At 32.0% G+C, this 23,263-nt stretch overlaps 1 protein-coding gene and 1 pseudogene across 7 annotated transcripts in view; both read left to right on the forward strand.

Annotated features, from left to right (window-relative positions):
- The window catches only part of TMEM135 (transmembrane protein 135), a 256,996-nt gene that overhangs the window by 76,379 nt on the left and 157,354 nt on the right, over positions 1-23,263 (forward strand). For 6 of the 7 annotated variants that reach the window (XM_039848281.1, XM_039848280.1, XM_039848279.1 and 3 more), the window contains exons 2-4: positions 2,909-3,036; positions 4,703-4,795; positions 11,875-11,908. The exons of the other annotated variant lie outside the window; for it this stretch is intronic. In XM_039848281.1, the coding sequence (XP_039704215.1) occupies positions 3,014-3,036; positions 4,703-4,795; positions 11,875-11,908 (150 nt within the window). In that variant the 5' untranslated portion in view covers positions 2,909-3,013. The remainder of the gene's footprint in view (positions 1-2,908; positions 3,037-4,702; positions 4,796-11,874; positions 11,909-23,263) is intronic. 7 annotated transcript variants of the gene reach the window in all.
- On the forward strand, positions 1,957-2,072 carry LOC120590724 (uncharacterized; annotated as a pseudogene).

The raw sequence follows: 23,263 nt of genomic DNA on the forward strand, positions 1-23,263 counted from the left end.
TATTTCAGGTAGTACTTTGCATTATCACTTCTTTTATTTTAGTTATTCTGGTGTGCGTATACTGGTATTTCATTGTGCAGTACTCTGATTAATGATGCTCAGCATGTTTCAAATGACCACTGGCCATGTGGATGACTGCTTTTTTTTTTTTAATTGAACATTTTATTTTGAGATAATTATAGATTCTTGTGCAGTTATAAGATATAATAGAGAAATAATAGAGATTGGGTTTCTCCCAATGGTATCATTTTGCAAAATGGTCATAAGATATTGCAACCAAAATATTGCCATTGATATAGTCAGTTGGATATATTTGTGTGGGTCTGTTTCTACGTTCTCTATTCTATTTCATTAATCTACTTGGCTTTCTCCCAATATCACAAAGACTGATTGCTGTAGCTATATAATAAGCTTTGAAATTTGGTAGACTGAGTCTTCCCATTTTATTCTGTTTTTCAAAATTGTTTTAGCTCTTATAGTTCCTTTGCTTTTCTATGTAAGTTTCAGAATAATCTTGCCTATATCTACAAGAATCTTTCTCAGATTGTGATAGAAATTTTGTTAAACCTGTATATCACTTTGGGGAGAATTGACATCTTTACCATGTTGAGTTTTCTAATCTATGAACATTTATTTACATAATCTTTGATTCTTTCATTAGACTTGTGTAGTTTTTAGCATATAAGAGCTATATAAGTGTTATAGATATTTCCCTAAATATTTCATTTTTTTGAGGAGTTATAAATGTTATTGTATTTTTAATTTCAATGTCCATGTGATCATTGCTTTTATATAGAAGTACAGATAATTTTTGTATTTTTGTCTTGTGCTCTATGCTTTTGCCAAACTGCTTTATTAGTTCTAGGAGGTTTTTCTTTCTTTCTTTCTTTTTTTTTTATTGGTTTGAGATTTTCTATGTACACAGACAGTTATGTTATCTGCAAATAGGGACAGTTTTATTTTTTCCTTCTCAGGAACAGAGGGGATTTTTTCCCCCCTGTAACTGCTTGAATATATAATAGAGTACCAGATTCTGCCCATTGTTAAGTCTAAAATGAAGGAGATACTACATTCCAAACCTGAAGATACTAGGGGAACAACCTTTAGAACTGATGACATAGTTGAAGATCAGAGAGTAATTGAAAATGACACCAACATTTTGTTTCTAAGTAATCAGGCGGGTTTAGGTAATTAGGATAGGAAACTCCTAAGAAAAAGCATTTTGGGGAAATAAAACGAGTTCTACTTTGGACATGCTGGTTTTTTGATGCCTATGGCACATTCTTGTTGACATGTCCAATAGACATTTGAAGTATGGATTAAGAATTTAGATGAGAGGTTAGAATTGTAATAGGAATTTCTACTTTGAGATAATAGGTGATACGTTGAGAGAGAGCATATGTAGAATGAGTAGAGATCTGAGGAAGAAATGCTAACAAAGAAATAGCATTTGGAGATTTGATGGGAGAATGAAAAGAATGCACCGTCACAGAAACAGTAGAAACTAGTCTTGTCAAAATTCTACCTGTCAAGATCTATCTTAGAAAGTTTAGTGACATTTTCCAGACATCACCACCTGCCCAGTCCTGTTCTCCTTTTAGTCATTCCCTAGTATATGTTTTTATAGCAGTTTCTATTTTTTGTAGTGTACCATTACTACACTGCCATATTTTAGTTTATTGTTAATGTATCTATTTCTTTATAAGATTTTATGTTCCTTGGAGACAAGGATTAGATCTTATTCATTACTTTTTGTGTGTGTGTGTGTGTATGGCATAATTCTTAATAACAATTTGTTTAATTGAATAAAGTTCTAGATGGTTAGTTTCAGAGGCTTCACGAGGATATCATTATTAAATTATCTCAGGAGACATGGTTCCATAGTGTAGTGGTTAGCATGTCTGCTTTACACGCAGAAGGTCCTGGGTTTCTGCCCTAGTGGAGCCACAGTCCATGGTCTACGGCCATGCCACCCTGAACAAACCCGATGTCTGATCTCGGAAGCTAAGCAGGGTCGGGCCTGGTTAGTACTTGGATGGGAGACCACCTAAGAAGACCAGGTGCTGTGGGCATAAATAATAATAATAAATATTAAAAAAAATAAAAAAATAAATTATCTCAGGGCTTTTTTGTTTTGTTTTAATCTTGAAACCTATCTTTTAAAGTCAAAGTTCATACACAAACTACCTTAAAAACAAACAAGTTTTTAACCTAAATGTAATAGATAAGTCATGAAGACTCATAGGTAAATATTCTTTATAAAATATTTCTGGGATAAACTTCTGCAGTTCTATATAGAGGAACTTGTTCCTGTTTCGGTGTTCTGGTAGCACATGGTACCTACCCATATTAAACTCGATTCTTGATATTTGTTTTTCAGACCTTTTTTTTTTTTTGGATGGGCTTCATTAGGCCATTTTATTTTTTGCTTTTTTTATTCCCAGCATGAGTTTGATTACACAGTAGTCATGTTTGAGTAACTGAATGAATTTCTCTGATTTCTCTTGTTGAGGTTCTCTAATATCCAGGCTGATAATATCCATAATGCAATTTTGTTTTAGCATTCAGTTCAGCACAATTTGAATTATGCTGTATTTTTCTCCATTTAAAATATATATTTTATTTTTCAGTTTAAGACTTTAAAGGCATTATAAATATTTACCTCGACATTTGTTATTCATTATATGACCCATGTTGTAATTTCTAGTGTATATTTTACCCATTATACCTTCAATAAATTAAAATATCTTCTGTCCCAGAAATTGTATTTTTATAGAAGAACTGGTATAATACCAGAGTTTCTACTTTAATTTAAAAATATATGCTGTTATTCAGTAGCTTACAAGTAAGAGTTAATTTAAGTGGATAAAGTTGGTTGGATTAAACAAAAAAGACTTTCTTTTTTCAGATTGCAGCAATTCTCCGGAAACGAAAATTAGATTATTATTTACACAAACTACTCCCTGAGATCCTACAATCTGCTTCATTTTTGACTGCTAATGGGGCCTTGTATATGGCTTTCTTTTGCATTTTAAGGTTGGTACTCATAATCACCCTTGGAAGTTAATACAAATTCCTTTGTTGGAAAAGAAACAAACATGTTTATATAAATGTGTAGATCACTGCTTGTATATATTTTTTCTATCTGTGAAATGACATTTATTTGTCCCAAAGAAAGCTTATAAAACCAGGAGTTGTGGACCTCATCACCTAAAGACATAATATAAACTTCAAGTTATTGCTGTGATTATATAGCAAAAATGCTTTAAAAGGGCTACTATATTTACCAACTTGTGGATTAAAATTTCTTAACTTTTCAATTTTATAGATCAGGAATTCAAAGCAGTTAGTTGTCCATGATATAGGTTAAGTCCGTCTGCAGTGAACAGACTTCAAAGGGATTATAAAATGCTCGCGTTTGTATATAAAACAGTAAGTTAATTTCCGGCATATCCTACCGATGAAACTTTTGATTCTTATTTAGTCCTATATACATTGCCTATGTGATGTGCTTTATTCAATATAGACAGTTAGAATTCAGTTTCATTAAATATTTTACTTTTTATCTTTTTCCCCATTGATTGTTGAAAACCCAAACTAGTGTTTTTTTTAAATCTATCAAGTTTAAAATAATAACTTCACCTTATCATCGTATTAGTGTTATCCAATTAGTGTTGCCCAAAGTTCTGCAGGTATAGTTTAACTGCAATTAAAAATATCATTTCCAGATTTCTTTTACAGATTTTTTCCCCCTAAAACATTGATATTTATGAACTTTTAGATTGTGCAGAAAATAATTGATAAGGTTTATACTATTGAGTAAACCATGCCTTTAAATTGACTTGAAAATCTATCTAAGAAACTGTATCATGTGGTCTCTGGAAAGTTTCTAACGTGTTAAAATTCTAGTTATAAGATAATTAGGTTTTAAAAAAGTATGTAGATATGTAATTTAAAACTATCAAATACTTTATTAAGTACTGTAAGAAGTTATCAAGAGTTGTAGAAGCAAAGAGGGAGAGACATTTGTTGATTATTATGTGTTAAAAATAGTAATAACGGTAATAATTGAAATAATAGTTAACATTTTCTCAGTATTTTCTATGTGCTGTGCATGCTGCAGGGAAATATCTCATGTAGTCCTCACAAGAACTATCTGAGATAGGTAATTTATTATTCTCATTTGATAGATAGGAAGACTGAGAACATAAAGGGTTTTTGTATAGTGAGCAATGTTGAATTCAGGGAATGTCTGAATGAATATAACTGACTAAATTATTGGAAGGAGAACTACCTATTAGTTTGCTGCTGTGGCAGCCTGAATGAGAGATGGTGAGGGACTAAACTAAGGCTGGGGACAGTATGTTGGAGAGGAATTTGAGAGATTAATTACACATGGAAAAATTTAGGGGAATGATTTAATATATGGGATAAGGGAGAAGGAGAAGCCAAGGATGTCTCCAAGAGTCACACATGGATGGATAGGTAGTTGTTGATGCCACTAACCTAGGAAAATAGAGGGTAGAGAATAAGTTCATGAGGATAGGAGGCAGAGAAAATGAGTGTAGTTTTAGACATGTTGAATTTGGGGTGCTGTGGGATATTTAGAGAAGAGGGTGGACTGAGAAAGGGAATTTCTATTTGTAATAATTGAAATGACCAACTAGAAGTTTCATACAAACATTCCAAATTTGAATTTCAGGAAGATACTTGGAAAATTCTACTTATGGAGTCCTGGCTTTGGTGCCGCTCTGCCAGCATCTTATGTGGCCATTCTAATTGAAAGAAAAAGCAGGTAAATTTTTACATATCTACATATTTAAAAGAACTGCCTGCCATGCCAACTAGGAAAAAATTGTTTTTAACTTACTGTTTATTGTCCAGGTATGAGAAATAGTTCTACATATGTTTTTAGTCTTGCAGATATTTGATGGAAAATTTAATTTTGTACTAGTATTATTTTTATGCTTATTAAACTGAAAAATATAAAGATTGACATTATAGAGCAATAAAATCCATTAGTCTTTGTTTACTAAAAAATTAGCGCGTTCTTTAATGTGCTTAACTAAAATATGACACATACAAACCCTAGTAAAGATCTTCTCCATAACCACAGTACCATTATCACACCTAAGGAAATTAACAATAGTTTTTTCTTTTAATCTTTTTAAGTTTATTAGAGTGATATTGGTTAATAAAATGATATAGGTTTCAAGTGTACAACTCTGTAATACATCATCTATAAATTGCATTATGTGTTCACTGCCCAAAGTCAAACCTGACAGTAGTTTTTTCTGTTATCATCTGGATCTATAATTTGCTTCAGGCTCATTGAGTGACCTTTGTTAAATCAATTATTATTTTTAAGGCATCTTCTTGTTCAAAAAAGTATTTTCATTTTTATTCAACCTGAAAATATTCCATATGAAATATGAAATAATAAGATTTCTATAAAATGCTACAAACTATTATGTAAAATTTTTAGTCAGGTAAATAGTTGAAATTAAAGCTTTTGTTTAAAATAATTTTTTGCCATCTCATGAATAATTATTGCTGACAACTGCTTTGATTCTATCTTTATCCCAGAAAATCAAGATGGGGTCATGTATTAATCAAGTTAAGGTCATCTTTCAGTTTATGAAGATGTTTTTTATAATCATTGATTCTCTTGTAAGACTATAGATCTTATCAGGTAACCAAATATTTACTTAAATCACCTGAAGCCACTTTTAATATATTCTTATAAATGTAATTTAAATTTTCACGGTTCTATGATTATATCACAATGCTTTTGGATTATTAAAATTCTAAGATCGAAGGACTGGTTTATATGACCAAAGCATAATCAAGTCAGCATTGCTAGAAACATAGGTTACCCCACTTGAGAGGACAGTACAGATTAGTGGTTAAGAGTATGGATTCTGGAGGTATACTACTGGCTTAGGACACTGGTTTTGCCACTTACTGTGTGACTTCTATGACTTATTCCTTACCTGAAAAATGGATAGTGATAATCTATTCATTTAGTCGTTCAGAGGATTCAGTGAGTCAATATTTGTAAAAGTACTTAGAACAGTGCTTGACACATAGTGTTAAATGTTAGGTATTCGTATTATTCTTTGCCTGTAAGTCATGAAAAGTTCTTCTGGGAATTATAACTTACTGACCATTTTAAAATTATGAATATTGGTTTCAAATATATGATTTCAAAATGTTACTCATGCATGAAACTTTAAGAATGCTTTAAACCAAGTTTGCAATGATTTATTTATTTTTAGCACTTGAATAAGATAGTATTTTTGATGTTACTTGCTTTTTGAAGTTATATTTTGGGTTGATGTATTAGTCTAGGTCTTATTTTTATAATGTCAGTTTTAAAAAAATGAAAGTTTTCTTTGAAGATCAACATTTATTTAAATACAATATTGTATTATCGATGTTAAATACAATATTGTGTTATTGATGTTAAACACAATATTGTGTTATTGATGTTAAACACAATATTGTGTTATTGATGTTAAAATATACAATATGGGTGTACACACATATACTCATATGCAAAGATATGATGGAAATATATATACGCACACTTAAGTGAAGCTTTCTGTTAATAAATATCTTTATATTCGTTTAACTTTATTTCTTTTCTATTTTTTTCTCCTCTCCAAATGACCCAATTTATTTACCCATCCATCCATCCATTTATCCATCCATCCATCCATCCATCCATCCATCCATCCCATCCATCCATATCCATCCATCTATCCATCTTTCCCAGTCTCCTTCCCTCCCTTTAGAATTAAGCAAGCTTTGCCAGCTATCTCCTGACACCTTATAAGACTACAGTTTACTTAAATCTTAATCGCATCACTGTGGGGTTCTGAGAAAGCTTTGAAGTTGTTTCCAAGGCTGCTTAAAAAAATTTGTGCCACAAAGAACTCTGATCACAGTAACTCAGCAGGAAGCATTAGTAACATCTAGTTGATCCCTAGGTGGGCTGTTAAGAACTAGTCTTCTCTTTCTTTTCTAGGAAGTGCTTTGTTTGTGGTTCAGAAAGAAGTTGTTCTGATGGATTTTGTTTTGTAGAATTGCTGATGGAATTTGCTTTGATTTTTAGTATTAGTTTAGATAAATTACAACTGCAGGGTGCTCAAACATGGACATGTATTAAAATATCAAAAATTGCATGTGTATTCTAAGCAGACTCATGGGTTGAGTTGTTAAATTTCACAGTTTTAGTTATGAAACTCCTAAACAGATATGACCAAAATGAATGAACTATACATGAATAAAAGAATACCATGAATTTTGTTTATAAATTCTTGGCATCTTCAAGTTTAAGTGTCATGTTATCTTTACAGGAAGTAAATTAAATTATCTTGCAGTCTTCTGTATTATCTACTATATATAGTAGATTAGGATCTTGCTGTAGACTGGAAGTTTATCTTATCCATTCCTATACCTGAATGAAGTATTTTTATACTCCTGTAAAACATTCTGACAGATGAAAATCTATTATACTTTGAAAGACTTTCTAAGATGATTAAATAGTGTCTCTTAGTAAACCATTATAATATATAGGAATGTTTACTTTGTTTTTCTTTAATCTCTAATTTCTCCTCACCTGTAGAATACACACACACACACAGACACACACACACACACATTATATATATATATATAATTAGAATTTAGGAGTTACACCATTCCTTCTGTATGTCTTAGTGACCTTAGTCATGATGTATGTTACATACAGTGCCCTTCAAAGGTTTGAGGTTACCTAAAAGGATATATATATTAAAGTTTCCAGAAAAAAAGCATATTGCTCATCTAATTAGATACAGTAATGTCATTAAAAGATAATAATACTTAGAATTTCATCAGATTAGGAAGAAACCTTTTAGTCTACTTAGATGTTAAAAAAATTTAATTATTTTAATATTTTCCCATAGGATTAATAATACTCTGATTATCAGAGTTAGTTCCTAATGATACTCTGATTATCAGAGTTAGTAGCTATGGTTCTTAATACTTTTTTTAGGCAGTGCCCCTTGATGTACATTAAATTTTTTATGCAAATTTAAGAGATTCACCTCCTTCCCTCGTAAAAAAAGAGAAGGAACATTATTTGTGGTTTAGAGACGTATTTGACCAACTTTAGAATGTTTATTCACTGAGCTTCACCAGTCTTTTAACCTAGTGATTCTCAGCAGAATGGGAATATTTGTGTCTCAGAATCTCTTGTGAAATTTAGAAAATTATTGTTCTTCTTGGCCCTAGACCTCCCTCCTCTTTACGCCTAGGCTATCTTTTGTTCTAATTGGCACCTCCCCCTTCCCTATCACTATTGTAGTAGTGTTTTAACATGTAATTTGGTTTCTAGAGGGAATTTACTTACTAGGAAGGAAGTGACCTGTTCGTCTTCAGACTTAGTCTAGATATAGTCAATTGTTAAATAATAAGACAACATTTAATTACCATATCAGTTTCTCATGATATTGAACATCTCAGGAGAAGTGATAAAACAAATCACTGTTTTGATGTTTTGCCCCTACCAAATTGTTGTTGGAATCAAGGCAAAGACACTGCACCAGGGAAACATACCATAAAGTCTGTCTATGAAATCCAACATGTTGTGCCCTTCACAGATATTGTCCTCTCATTCTTGGGGCTATTAGTTCTGGGTTGGAATTCAGATAAAGCTGGGAAGGAAGTAACCTTTCTTGTTATTTAGGAATGATAAATTGAAATGAGATCAGAATAGGACATAGTTTAACAACAGTACATCCTCTGCTTTTTCCCAGTAGTAAGAGTATTTCAAGGCTTTATTCATCCTTAGCTCTTAAGCATAGAAGCCTATTAGAACACCATATTAAATTAGTCAGTGAATTGTAGAATTTAAAGGAAATTCAGTAAAGATTTTCTGCTGTAGAAGCAGTGCATTAGAAAGAACACGAAACTGGAGATGAACTGACTCCTAATTCCAATTTGTCTTTTTGCTACTTTTATATTTTGAAGGAAACCACTCTCTGATTCTTGATTTTTCACAGAGTGAGGATATTATTATCTGTGTTACACTTTATAGGACTATTGAGAGAATAAAATTTGATTACACACTGTAATCTAGTGAAAGCTTGAAATGCTTGCCACAGCATAGTCAGTAAGTTGAGTGACAAGGAGTTGGACAAGGAAAGTAGCTTTATTCTGAAAGCCAGTAAGCACAGAAGGTGGTGGACTGTTGTCCTAAAGAATTCTCTTGATAAAGTACAAAATTCAGGTTTCTTTTATTTCAGGAGAAAGGAGAAAACAGGAGGAGTTTGAGGTCAGGGGGTGATTGATGTCTGCAGACATCTGCAAGTCAGCAAGGGTCCAAGGGGGATGGTGAAACTTCTTTGCTTCTGGTCAACAAACTCTGGTTGCTGTGGTCTCAGTCATGAGGTTCCTATAAATCTTTTGATAAGCAATGGTTATTTTTGTACATACCTTACTTATCTCCTTGGGGAGATAGTTTTGAGCACGGAAATTATTTCAGTAATTCCTAGGCTACTGGTTAGATTCCTTTAATAATTAGCATATCTATGTGCAGGACTAAGCAAAAGTTGCTAATCCTCATGCTGTGGGAACTGGGCAGGTTCAAGCAAGATGGAGTCAGAAAGACTATTTTATTCTATTACAAAAGTATTGATTTTACTTTATAAATTGTTAAATTTTCTGCAAATGTAAGATAATCTCATCACATCTTTACTTCCTAATATATTGGTATAATTAATTGACCCTCTCTCTAGTTGCTATCTTTTGTGGTTGGATTTCTATAATATGTGTCTATAATATATTCCTTTTTAAAAGGCTAAGCTCCTAGTAACACCTTGTTTAGTAATTCTACGATTTGTTTAATGAAAATTAGATGCCAGGTACTATTGAAGATTTGTGAAATGTAAAGGTAAACAAGATAATATATACCCGTAGTTAAAAATAAAATGTTATGTTGTCAGACAAATGGAAGCTAGCGATGAAACTGTTGCTGTTGAATATTAGAGATTACCGTTGAATATTAGAGACAGTTAGATTAGTGGAACAAATGTTTTTAAAGATAGCATCATATATTAGTTCACATCATAATGAAATGTATTATCAGTCATTACCACCAAAATTACAGAAATATTTTGGTTTTATAATTAAGAATATTATTTTTTTTTGTTATATGTAATCAGCTTTTGGTATAAGATTAGGTATCGCTTGAGGAGGATTTAACTTTTTTCTGTAGTGTGACTCTTGGATGTTGATTTTACCCTAATTTTTCTTTACATAATTTATTTAAAATAAGTATTATTAGAACATCTTTGATTTAGAATTTGGTAGGAATTGATAAGATTGGTAAAGATTAGTAAGACCAATTTCAGTTCACATGTACAAATCATAGAAGAACTAAAAGGGACCTTGCAGATCATCTTATTAATGATTTTTAAATTCTTTTTTAGAGGAGCAATAGAATTCTGTTATTCTAAGGAGGTGTATTAGGTCCTGCTGAGGAGGGACATTGCCTGGGTGGGAGCGGTGTGGCTCAGTGGCTTTGCCTAGACCTCCTTCTCCTTTCAACCAGAGTAGGTCCAATATTATGTTTTATATATTGGTGATAAATGGAAGTTTTTTTCTTTAAATAGTTTTTATATTTAAAAATGTAAGTTAGATAACTAGTCTTGTTCCTTTATTTTAATGGCATAATTACAGAGTACCAGAAAATTAAACTTAACTGGAACCCTAATTTTGTAACTTCACTTCAGTGTTATTCAGTTAAATCATACTGCCTCCATGTGGTTTTAATAATGTTAAAACCTTATTAAACCGTTTTACATGATGAACAATCCAGACTGTGTATGACTCAATCTGACATCAAAATTTCATTGACAATGTTAATATCAAGACCTGGTAAATTAATATTCGTTTTATATACAAAGTACTTTTTTTTGACTACTAAAAATGTTTGTAATTGAAACTCAAATAAGTTTTTATAATTTTCAGAGTTTGTTATTTGAACTCTGCCCTTAAACTCTTGAACCGTTAGAACAGCTCTTTCCTAGAAGATAGGATGTGCTTCATTCATAAGCTAAAGTGATTAAAGGCATAAAATTATCCTTATCTTGGAGTTTCTACCTGAATTCTCTTTAAATAAATCTGGTTAATGTGCAATTTTTATGTAAGGCGAGTGTTTATAGAACTTTTATTTGTCCTTTAGCATTAGAAAGTTCACTTACTCCCTGATTTCTCACTTAACAATGAAGGTAAAACCAGGGTGATTTAGTATGCTTTGTAATGACATCTAATTAACAGTTGCATTGTGCATGAAACAAATAGAAGACCTGATTTTGTAGTGAATAAATTTACATTTAGTTAGAATTGTTCTGGCCTTGACTTTTTGACAAGATGAATTCATTAGGATTCTTTATTAAATTTACAATTCTCAAAATAAACAGACTAATAGCAAATTTTACCACTCTTCCTATTAATAAATAATAATAAAATTAGTAATATTTAAAATTGTGATATAATTGACATATAGTGTTAATTTCAGGAGTACAACATTTGATATTGATTTGATATTGCCATATATTGTGAAATGATCACCATAATCAGTCTAGTTAACAATTACTAGGCAATGGTAATTTTAAAGGATTTAAATTAATGACCACTAAATAGGATAACTTAGAATCTATTTAGATCCAATTATTAAGGTGCTGAAAATTTAGTTTAGTATAATCTATCCCTTTTTCTCAACTCCTGATATTTATTTTGATAGATTTCTCAAAAATGATAAAGCTGCTATTAAGTCAAATTGATGCTTAATCTCACTCTATCTCTTTTTAAAATTATTTTCAGGAGAGGGCTTCTCACAATTTATATGGCTAATTTGGTAAGTAAATTTTTTTTTTAACTTTTGAGGTTTTCCATGTGTTTTTTAATCTTTTTTTTTTCTAAATCAAATTTCCTTAAAAAGGAAAGGAAAGCTACTTAAATTTGAGAATAATTTGTGTCTGTGTTTTAAAGGACAGACTTTAATGTTTAGAAGAGCCTTGATGTCATCTGATTTGTTCCTGTCATGTATGACTGAATTTCACTTAGTTCAGCGGGAAGGTGATTCATTTCTCTGTGCCTTTTATGATTTTTTTTTTTAAAGGGTAGATGTTCATCTTTGGTAGGATCTATATCTATCTACAAACAGTTTATTTAATGATATAATTAGCTAGAATCCTAAATTTCTAAGTTTACGGAAGTGAAATTAATGTTAACTAGTCTGATATTCTTTATAGTAAATGTATAATCAACATAATTTTCATTGCTAAGTTCACATTTTAAAAACATATTAAAATATTTCAAAGTTATTTAGAATTGAAAGGCAACACTGAAAAATTCACTTAAAATATAATTATTTATCTAAGGGTAAATTCTCAAATTCTGTAACAAGGGAATGTAGTGCAGAGTTATATTTACCAACTTATTTCAGTTATAAACTATTTAATTTTGCTCCATACTTACCATGTGTTGGTTACTGTGCAATATGCTGGTAGGCGACATAGAGACAGTCCTTGTGCTTATGGAGTTGCTGTCTAATGGAGAAGTCACAATAGATATAATATTTGAAAAGAATGGAAATATGAATTTTAGGTTGCCGTGGGAACCATAATAGTAGTACCAAACTGATCTGGGTGCTGTTCTTCTTATTTTTTAAAACAATTTAAATATATTGTGCTATCATATTAGAATGGATTTGAGTTTTAAGGTATTTTTTATCTTTTAGCTATACACATGCTTTTCTATACTACTACATGTTATATACTTTAATACCTAAATACTGTGTATATCTCTACACATACCTTTAAATTCTAAGTAAACTTTCACAGACTTTTTTTTGGTGTTGCCTGGTTTAGACTGTAAATTCCTGGAGAGGAGATCTTTGGCTTTGGTATAATCAATGCCCTTAAAATTCTGTATTTTTTTAGATTAAACTTTTTATTTTGGAGTAATTATAGATTTATATGCAGTTGTAAGAAATAATTGAGAGATCTCATGTTCTCTACTCCCAGTTTCCCCCAATAGTCATATCTTCAAACTACAGTAGTATCAAAATTGGGATATTTATATTGCTATTTACTGTAGTCAAGGTAGAGAACATTTCCTTCACCACTGGGATCCTTTGTGCTCCCTTTTTCTAACTACATCCAATTCTCTCTTCCCCTTACCACCTCTCTCCCCACTTAACCTCTGGCAACCACTGATCTATTCTTTATTCTTATAATTCTGTAATTTCTGTAGTCATTTTAAGAATGGTGTATAAGTAGAATCATAGTATATATTTGTAGTTAGTTGTTTTTTACTCAGCATATTTCTAAAACTGTTACACATATCACTAGTTCATTCCTTTTTATTACTGAGTAGTGTTGTTCTCTATTAATTTGTTTAGCTGTTTACCCATTGAAGGACATCTGGCTGTTTTCCAGTTTTTGGTTATTACAAATAAAGCTGCTATAAAATATTCATGTGCAGGTTTTTTGTGAACACGAATTTTCATTTCTCTAGGATAAATGCCCAAGAGTGCAATTGCCAGGTCATATGGTAGTTGCTGTTTGGTTTTTAAAGAAACTATTGAACTATTTTCCAGAGTGGCTGTACCATGCTGTTTTGATAGTGTTTCCAGTCTAGAATATTGCTTTGAATATCTAGTTCTTTCTAAATGGGAGACTTTTTTTGGGGGGTGGGGTGGTGAGGTGGGGTGGAGCATTTGTCTATAAGTAGATTTGTACTTTCTGTCCAGATGACTAAATTTCAATATTAGAAAAGTTTTTCAGAAAATGCAAAATATAATTTTTTAAAAATCCTTTGTAAGCCAGTTAAAAAGGATCTATAATTCAGAAATTTAATGAGATCAAAACCTTTACAGATAGATTTTCTATGTCTGAAAGAAAGTGAATCTGTTATTCTGGATACTAATGATAATCTAATAAGCTTCATCTTCCCTTTATCTAAATAAAGCCTTTTATTTATACTATTACCATATAACTATTACTGTAGTAACAGGGTGTTGGTTCAGACTAAGTAAGAATTTAAATATTTTCAGAGAGACTGAATTTAGCCTTATGAAGTAACTTGGTTCTATAACTTTATTATGTTGCTTACTAGACTAAATTGAAATTGTTGGTTTATAGCAACAACATAATTTCTAAATGTTGGGAGGTTTTATCTTTAAAAAAATATTTATTGGTTTTAGTTATGTGTTTCTGATTTGGAATGTATAGAAAAGCATAAAGAAGAAAGTAAAAATCTTCTGTAATTTTACTGTGTAGTAATTACTAACATTTTAGTATTTATTTTTTTATTCCCTTCCTCCTAAATACACAAACATAAATGTACATTCACATTACACATTGTAAACTCATTTAAAAAAAATTGGGGCATATTGTTTTGTGACATCTTTTGTTACTATGCCATATAGTTTTTTATTGCTCACGATAATTATTTTTCGGAGAGTCTACTCCTTCCTTTTCTCTTACATCTTGGTTATGTCTTTATTACAAATTAGTTTTATACATACATACATTTATTCAGCTCCATTCAAAATGTTGGAAGGTAGTGAAATAATAACTGTTAGGTTAATAATACTATAGTGTTGTTAGTTTTGGCTGTGACAGTTACCCATTTATTACATTGCTTTGCTTTTGAATGAATACATGATAGAGGAATATACAGAACTGGCTCTATATTATTTTTATCATCTTTGTCTTTATTTTTATCAGTAAACATTTATTGAGTACAAAACACTGCTAGGTATTGGGCACGAGTATAAACCATAATTTATGCTTGAAATTAGTTGAGGAGCAATATATATCAAGATCTGGATTTAAAATGAAAAAGTAGTTAATAGTCCAAGAGAATGTATTCATGTCAAACATGTGGTTAGACAGTATAGTCACTAGAACTTTAGAAAAGAGAGTTAGCTTTTGGATGGGGCAATTAGGGAAGGTTTTTTGAATTGCATGGGACTTGAACCTTGAAGAAAAGAGAGAAATTGGAGGCATCTTAGAGATGTGTTATTGGTGACCACCAGAAAAAATTCTTGCCTTTCTAAGAATTGGCAAGTTGGGACTAAGGTTTAGGAACAGAAAAAAGATAAGAAATATTTATTGAGCGTCTACTGTCTTAAATACTGTAGGTGAATTTTGAGTTACCAAAATAAACAGGGGATCATCTGCTTCTTAGGACTACAAACTTTATTGGGGGAGAGAACTGTGTAAACCAATGGGAGTAAACCTCGTCTTTTTTTTTTTAGCATTGATATTGGTCTCGAAACAAAACAGTACAGTGTTTGTATTATATAATTGTGAATATAAATTTTGCTAGTTGTGTTTGTGTTAGTGTTGTAGGAAGCAGGTGAAGAACTATATCCCCTAAATAACAGACATGTCTGTTAACGCTTTTGTTATTTTAAAAAGGTCCTCCCTTAGGCTACCTTATAGTTACTCTTATTACTTATGACTATCTTTCAGTAAGCCCTGTTTAAGTATCAGTTATTAGACCAATGGTTTATAGCCTTAATGATTAACTAGCAGCTTTAAAAATTACAAACTAAGGCAGCTGAATTAATACCCATCTGAAAATGTTGTGTTTTTTTTTTTGTTACATGTTAGCATATTTTAGAAGGAAAAGTGTACAGTTTTGAAACTAGTATAGTTTTTTAGTATTTTTGGATTGATAGAGAATAAGTTGCTAAGGGGCAAAATGTATAAAAGGTATATAGAAAATATATGAAATAAAGAATTAAATATTTTCTCTGGCTTCTGCTCAGGATATGGCTATAAAATGATGGAAACGTTTTCCTGGGGCTAATATGCCAGAAACAATTACCCACAAGAACACCAGCTGCTAGGATTCAACTTTGCCACAGTATGATTTAAAAGAGAACACATAAAAGTTTGTGTTGTGTGATTTTCCTTTATTATGTTGGTTATGACGATGACTGAGGATTCCAGTCTTTCAAAATTCATCATATGATGCTAACAATTATTTAAATGTGATGTCAAGTGTAGTTCATTTATGTTTAGTTTAATTATAATTTATGACATTTAAAAGTCTTTCTATGTAAGTCCTTCTGAAAACTTATTTCTAGTTTCATTTATGCCATCAAGCATTCATTATGCCATCATGTGTTTTAAAATTCGTAAACATATCTAGTAGGTTTGTCTCTAGCATTCGTTTTGTCATTTTAAACACACACTGTCTTTGATTAAAACATCTGTATTTGATTTTTCAAACATAAAGTTTGAAAATGTTGATTCATATGTGTTCTTGTAGGGCTACTTTTAATTAGATCCAGCAGGCATTTATTAAATCAGTGCTGTGCTAGGCACATGAGGTTACAGAAGAAATACAAGACGGGTTGTAAACTAGTTGGAGAAATTTGACAGAAATTCAAAAACAATTATAAACACTCTCTCGAGTGGCTCCTCTGTGCCTTCCATGTGCAGCAAATGGCATCAATGATTTATCCAGTTGCTCAGGCCAGAAACTTAGGAGTTTTAACTCTTTTCTTCTCTTTATACTCCTACTCCAATTCATTGGGAAATCATATTTTACTTCTAAAATATATTCTGGGTCTTAAAGTGACTGACCATCTCCATGGTTATAACCATAGTCTGAGTCCTAAATCTCTTGTCTGAGCTATCTTAATAACCTAACTCATTTACATCTTCCCAGTCTTGCCTTCCTATAGTCTGTCTTCTGCATAGCAGTCAGTCATTGGAAATAGAAATGAGAGCATGTCAATCTTCTGTTTAAAACTCAGAAAAACCTTCCCTTCCCACTGCATCCCAAATAAAATTTAAATGCCTCACTGTATGATAGCTGCTACCTCTGTATGATAACTGCTGTCTGATTTATCTATCTTCTCATTTTTTACTCTGGCTTTCTATCTCTTGAACCCTTGAAACTTGTTACTGCAGCCTTAGTGCTTACTTTTCTTTTATGCTCGGAAATTTATTTTCCTTGGTTAGCATCTTATCTTTATATAAGGGTCACCTTCTGAGAGCTTTTTACTATCATAGTTAAGGCAGCTTCCCCCCACCTCTCTACTGTCTAACTCATAAGCTCGTCTTTTTCACAGCACTTATTTCATGGCACTAAAATTTTCTTTGTTTATTAAATTGTCCTTCTTTCCTCACTATATATAAACTGCTTAAGGGCAAGGGCTTGCTTATTCACTGACATATCCCTAGAACCTACGAACAGTGCTTACTTAGCACATAACATATGCTTTATAAGCAATTTTCGAATGAAGGTAGATTGGGAGCAAATACTGAAAATGACAAAAATGAGAATGAGTGATCCTTCTAAGTTGGTGAACATAATACCAATTCTCCTCTTCCCTTTCCATTAGCCCCAAGACCCATGTTCTTTAAGCCAAATGACCTGTTTTCCTGCACGAAGGTAATAAACAAAGGAGGGAATCTATCCTTAGCTGAATTCCTTTGTTGGAAGCTTTCTTAGAAGTATTAGAATTAGGGATGATATTTCTCCTTCTGTTCTTACTCTGATTCTTTTAGTCACATTGAAAAATGTGTTTCCTGTACCCATTATAACATTAGGCAATATTGAGTTCTCATCTTTGCTTTGCAGAAGGTGAAATATTTGTTCTCCAAGGAGAACAGGTTTCTTAAAGTTGCCGTCATTCTCTTGACAAAAAGGGCAGACGTAGAGGTGGATTTTCCCAGAGATGACAGCTAAGCCTGTGAGCTTGAAAAGGGGAATTATTAGAGATTCCCTCTTATTTTATTTTATTGGATAATTTAATGCTATGTTTTCAAGATATATCCCTATTTTATTTACTTTGAACTTGACGCCATGTTTTCAAGACCTATGTGCGTTACTTTATATGCTTCCAATGCATTGCTTCTGATTGCCACATAGTGTGGCAGAATATCCACCCCCTATATATGCTTTATAATATTTTTATTGAGGTATAATTCATAAACCATAAAATTCACCCCTTAAAGTTTACAATCCAATGGTTTTTAGTATAGTATATTCACAGAGTTGTGTACCTGTCACCACTAATTTTAGACTCTTTCATCCACTAAAATTTACTGTTCATTCTTCCAGTGATAGGTATCCAAATTGCTTCCAACTCCTCAACATCACAAACAATGTGGTGATTAACACCTTTGTAGATGACTGTTTTATGAATTTTTCTGGCTGTATGTGGATAAAGACTAAGAAGATGGGTTTTTAGACCATGTACTTTCTGGTAAAAAGACAGAATGTCTTGGAATGTGAGAAAATATCATTATTCTAGTTGTTTATTTGGAGGTAGATTTGTTATTTTAGGAGAGTATTTTGTCTTCTGTTTCTTTGACTTGTATTCCTATTTGAAGAATTTGATTATTCATTCTAGGGATTTTAGTGCTGGAAGTTGTACTTGGAAACTAACCTGAACTCTGATTTAAATGGCTTGAAGGACTGCTACAGGGTCAATAAGACCAAAGGAAAAAAAGGGTATAATTTCTTTTTGGGCATGGGTTATCATCATAAGTAATGTTTGTGTACCTTTATTTTCTATTTGCCTTGTAAAGATAATATAAAATACATGTTAAAAAATTGAGAGAGACAAATGCAAAGGAAAATCATTAAAAATAAACATACAAGAAGCAGATATGAATAAACAATTTCACAAAGAAATATAAATAAAAGAGACATAGGAAAGCAGTATTTAAGAGAGGAAAATGCAAAATAGAAAACCAACCCATATAATAAGCATTTGGCTTTCATTGACACCTAAAAGGGTGTGTGGCTTCTCTTTACTGCTGTGTGGGAATGGTCTTTACTGATAACCCCTGGTTGGGGAGTAAGAGAGCAGAGCCCTAGTTATTAGCTGGTGGGTATGAAATTCTCAGCTCTCAACTTGGTCTTCTCTGAATCCTTTTTATCCGGGGTGTTAGGGTTTCTTATTACAGCCTTGTGAAGGTAGAAGTCTCAGCTCTCCACTTGGTCATTGCTGGTGGGGGTTGGGCCACACTTTTTTTTCCCTGTGGTGTTTGGCTGGAGTATAGTAGTTATTGTCAAAAAGTTTTTGTTTTGATAGGTTGCTTTTTTCCTGGTCTTTTAGCAAGACAGAGCAGGTTTTGGTCTGTGCTGGTTAGCATTTTTGGTTTGCAGGTTTCTTTGGCTCCAAGTCTGGGATATATAAAGCAAAAAGAAAACCTAGGTACTCACCACCATGTCATTTTTTGGATCTCAAGATTTCTAGGTGGTCTGCCTTCTTCTTTCTACCTTTCTGTCTTTTAATGTTTGTTTTATATGTAATGTCTAGGGTTTTTAGTTGTAATCAGTGGGAGGAATAGGGAAAATATATATAACTGATCTTCCTAGAAGCAGAAGATCTTCTTCATATATAATTTTTATATGGTAATCAGAAATAAGCATATAAGGAAACAAGACAGTAATCAAGATCTGGTAATAAAAACAACGTATAAGAGAAACAGACCTGCCAAGACTACGTATATTAGAATTATCTGAAAATGTATTAAAACAAAGGTGTTTATTAGGTTTAAAATAAAAGATGACTTCTGATTCAGGCCAAAATGGAGTAATGGGGAACAATAAAAAAACTTGACAAAATGAAACAACAGTTTTCAAGACATTGTACATTAAGCAACAAAAGACTGTGATTTCTGAAAGATTTGAAACTAGTGAGATTAGCCCTGTGATTGCTTTGGCTTACTACTTGGAGAACATTTCTAGGCTATGCAGCAGGTATGTAGAACTGAGGCAGAGCCTGGCTGTATCCCATTGTGATGAGACATAGCTAGGAGTCCGAGGAGACAAGGTGGCTACAATTTACAGATAGGAGAGGAGACAGGTAGAGAGCTCCAGAGATGTGCAGAGGTCTCCAACGAATACTCAGCTGAATTATGATCAGTGCATGCATATGAGGAAAATTCCTGAGGCTGAGGAAAGAACTAGCCAAATGCATTGCAGGGAAAAGTCTTCTGAGCTCATGCAGGGCTAGGAATAGTTGTTGTTCCCATCATTGAGAATAGAAAATCTCATAATTCATGGGGCATTGGGAAGAGAATACTTAGAAGGATTTTAACTCACTGTGGGGCAAAATTAACTGTAGACTAAACACTGCTTTGGCCCCAACTTAAAAAAAAAAAAAAGAAAGAAAGAGAAACCATGAAAGGCTTTGTTTCCAAATAAGTGCATCCAAAACCAAATCTAAAGAAAATTTTTGGGAATACAGAAATATACAACACTCATCAGGTAAAATTCACAATGTCTGGCATGCAATAAAAAATTACCAGGCATGAAAAGAATCAAGAAAAAAATGACCCATAATGACAAGAAAAATCGATCATTTGTAACCAACTCTAAAATGATACTTATGATAGAATTAGTAGACAAGGACATCAAAAGAATAATTATTACTGTATTCCATATATTCAAGAAGCTTGTGGAAATATAGACTGTGACAGCAGAGATATGGAAGATATAAAAAAAGGACGTAGTTAAACTTCTAGAGATGGAAGCTATAATCTGAGATGAAAGGTACGCAGGATAGGATTAACAGCATATCAAACTCTGCAGAAGAAAGAATTAGTGAACCTTAAGCCATAGCAATAGAAACAATTCAGAATGAAACATCAAGAGAAAACAAAAAAATATGAACAGAATATTAGCGCTATAACAAGATGACTTGATTGAAATGCTCAATATGCATACAATTGTAGTCTCTAAAAGAAAGAGAGAGGGAGGGTCAGAAAAAATGTTTGGAGAAATAATGGCTGAAAATGTCTGAAACTTCATAAAAACTCTCTCATATCCAAGAAGCTTAATGAACCTCAAGCACAAGAAAAATGGAGGAATTCTGTCATGTCATAGTCAATTTTACCACTGACAGAGAAAATCTTAAAAGCAGCCAGGGAAAAGAGAAACATTTTATACAGAGGAACAAAGATTATGATGACAGCAAATTCCTTGTTGGGAATAATACAAAACAGAAGACAGTTAAGCAGTATTTTTAAAGTACTTGAGAAAAAGAACTGTCAACCTAGAATTGTATACCCAGCAAATATCTATAATAAACAAGGCAAAATAAAAACTTTTTCATCACTGCCCACCAAGAATACTTTACCCAGCAAAATTGTTCTTCAGGAATGAAGGAGATACAGAATGTCCAAAACAAAGAAAGCTTTGGGAGTTCATTACCTCTAGACTTGCCTTACAAGAAATGTGAAAAGGAATTCTCATGCTGAAAAGAAAGGACACTAATTAGTAATGTGAAAACATATGAAAATATACAGCATAATGGTAAAGGTAAGTAGTCAAATTCAGAATACTGTAATATAATATGGTATGTCAACAACTTTAGTATAAAGGTTAAAGGACAAAGGTATTAAAAATACCTAGGGCTACAAATAGTTGTTAATGGATATACAATGTAAAAAGCTGTAAAATGTGACATTAAGAACAAAATGTGTGGGAGGAGTAAAAGGTTAGAGTTTTTGTATGCAATAAAAGTTGTTATTAGTGTAAAACAGACTGTTATACATGCAAAATATTTTATGTATGTGTCATGGTAACCACAAAGCAAAAACCTGCAGTTGATACACAAAAGATAAACAGAAGGAAATAAAAAAAAACAGTATAGAAAATCATTAATTCAGAAAGGAAGACAGTAAGAGAGGAAGAGAGGAACTAGGAAACTACAAAAAGCCAGAGAACAACTAATAAGATGGCAATAGTAAGTTTTTAACCTATCAATAATTCTATTAAATGTAAATGTGTTAAGTTCTTCAATAAAAAGGCATAGTTTGGTTGAATACATTAAAAATCAAGACCTAACTATATGCTGCCTAGAAGAGACTCACTAGCTTTAAAGACACATTTGCTCAAAGTGAATGGATAGAAAAAGATATGCAAATGGTAATCAAAGAAAGTAAGTGCAGCTATACTTATATCAGACAAAATAAAATAAACTTTAGTCAAAAGCTGTAACAAGAGACAAAGAAGGTCCTTAGATAATGTAAAGAGCTCAACTCATCGAGATATAATAATCATAAATATATATGTACTCCAACATTGGAGCATATAAATATATTAAGCAAATACTAACAGACTAAAATGAGAAATAGACAACAATACAATAATAGTATGAGACTTCAGTATCTTACTTCAGCAATGGATAGATCATCCAGACAGAAAATCAATAAGGATTTGTTGGACTGTAGGCAAAGTGGATGTACCACAGTAGACAAAATGACTTGACAGACATCTTCAGAACATTCCATCCAACAGCAGCAGAATACACATTCTTCTCAAGCATGCATGGAACATTCTCCAAGAGACCATATGTTATGTCACAAAACAAGTCTTAGCAAATTTAAAAAATTGAAATCACATGAAATGTATTTGCTGACTAAAGTGGTCTGAAACTTATAATCAATAACAGGAAAAATGAAGAATTTATAAATATAAATAAGTGGAAAAATTAAACAACATACTCCCGAAAAACCAGTGGGTCAAAGAACAAATCAAGAGGGAAATTAAAAAATATCTTATGACAAATACAAATAGAAACATGACATGCTAAAATATATGCAGCAGAAAGTGTTCTAAGATGGAAGTTTATAGAAAAAAACACCTACATTAAGAAAAAAACACCTACATTAAGAAAAAGAAAGATCCCAAACAACTTACCTTTACAACTCAAGAAACTTGATAACAAATTAAGGCCAAATTTAGCAGAGTGAAGGAAATAGAATGGAAATAGAGACAGAAGAACAATAGAAATGATCAATGAAAAGAAGAGCTGGTTTTTGGAAAGATAAACAAAATCAACAAACCTTGAGCTAGAATAAAACCTACAGAGGACTCAAACAAATAAAATCAGTAACAAATTGGATAACCTAGAAGAAATGAATAAATTCCTGAAATACACAACTTACCAAGACTAAATCATGAAGAAATAGAAAATCTGAAGGCACCAAAAACAAGTAAGGAGATTGAATCAGTAATCAAAAACCTCCCAACAAAGAGAAGCCCAGGAACAGATGATGTCATGGATTGGTGAATTCTACCAAACATGTAAAGAAATATTAATATCAGTCCTTCTCAAACTCTTTCAAAATATTGAAGAGAACACAGTCCTTCTCAATACTCAGACTGAATATCAGTCCTTCTCAAACTCTTTCAAAATGTTGAAGAGGCTGGCGTTACCCTA

The sequence above is a fragment of the Pteropus medius genome, unplaced genomic scaffold, assembly GCF_902729225.1.
Source record: "Pteropus medius unplaced genomic scaffold, Ma_sr-lr_union100, whole genome shotgun sequence".
NCBI lineage: Eukaryota > Metazoa > Chordata > Mammalia > Chiroptera > Pteropodidae > Pteropus > Pteropus medius.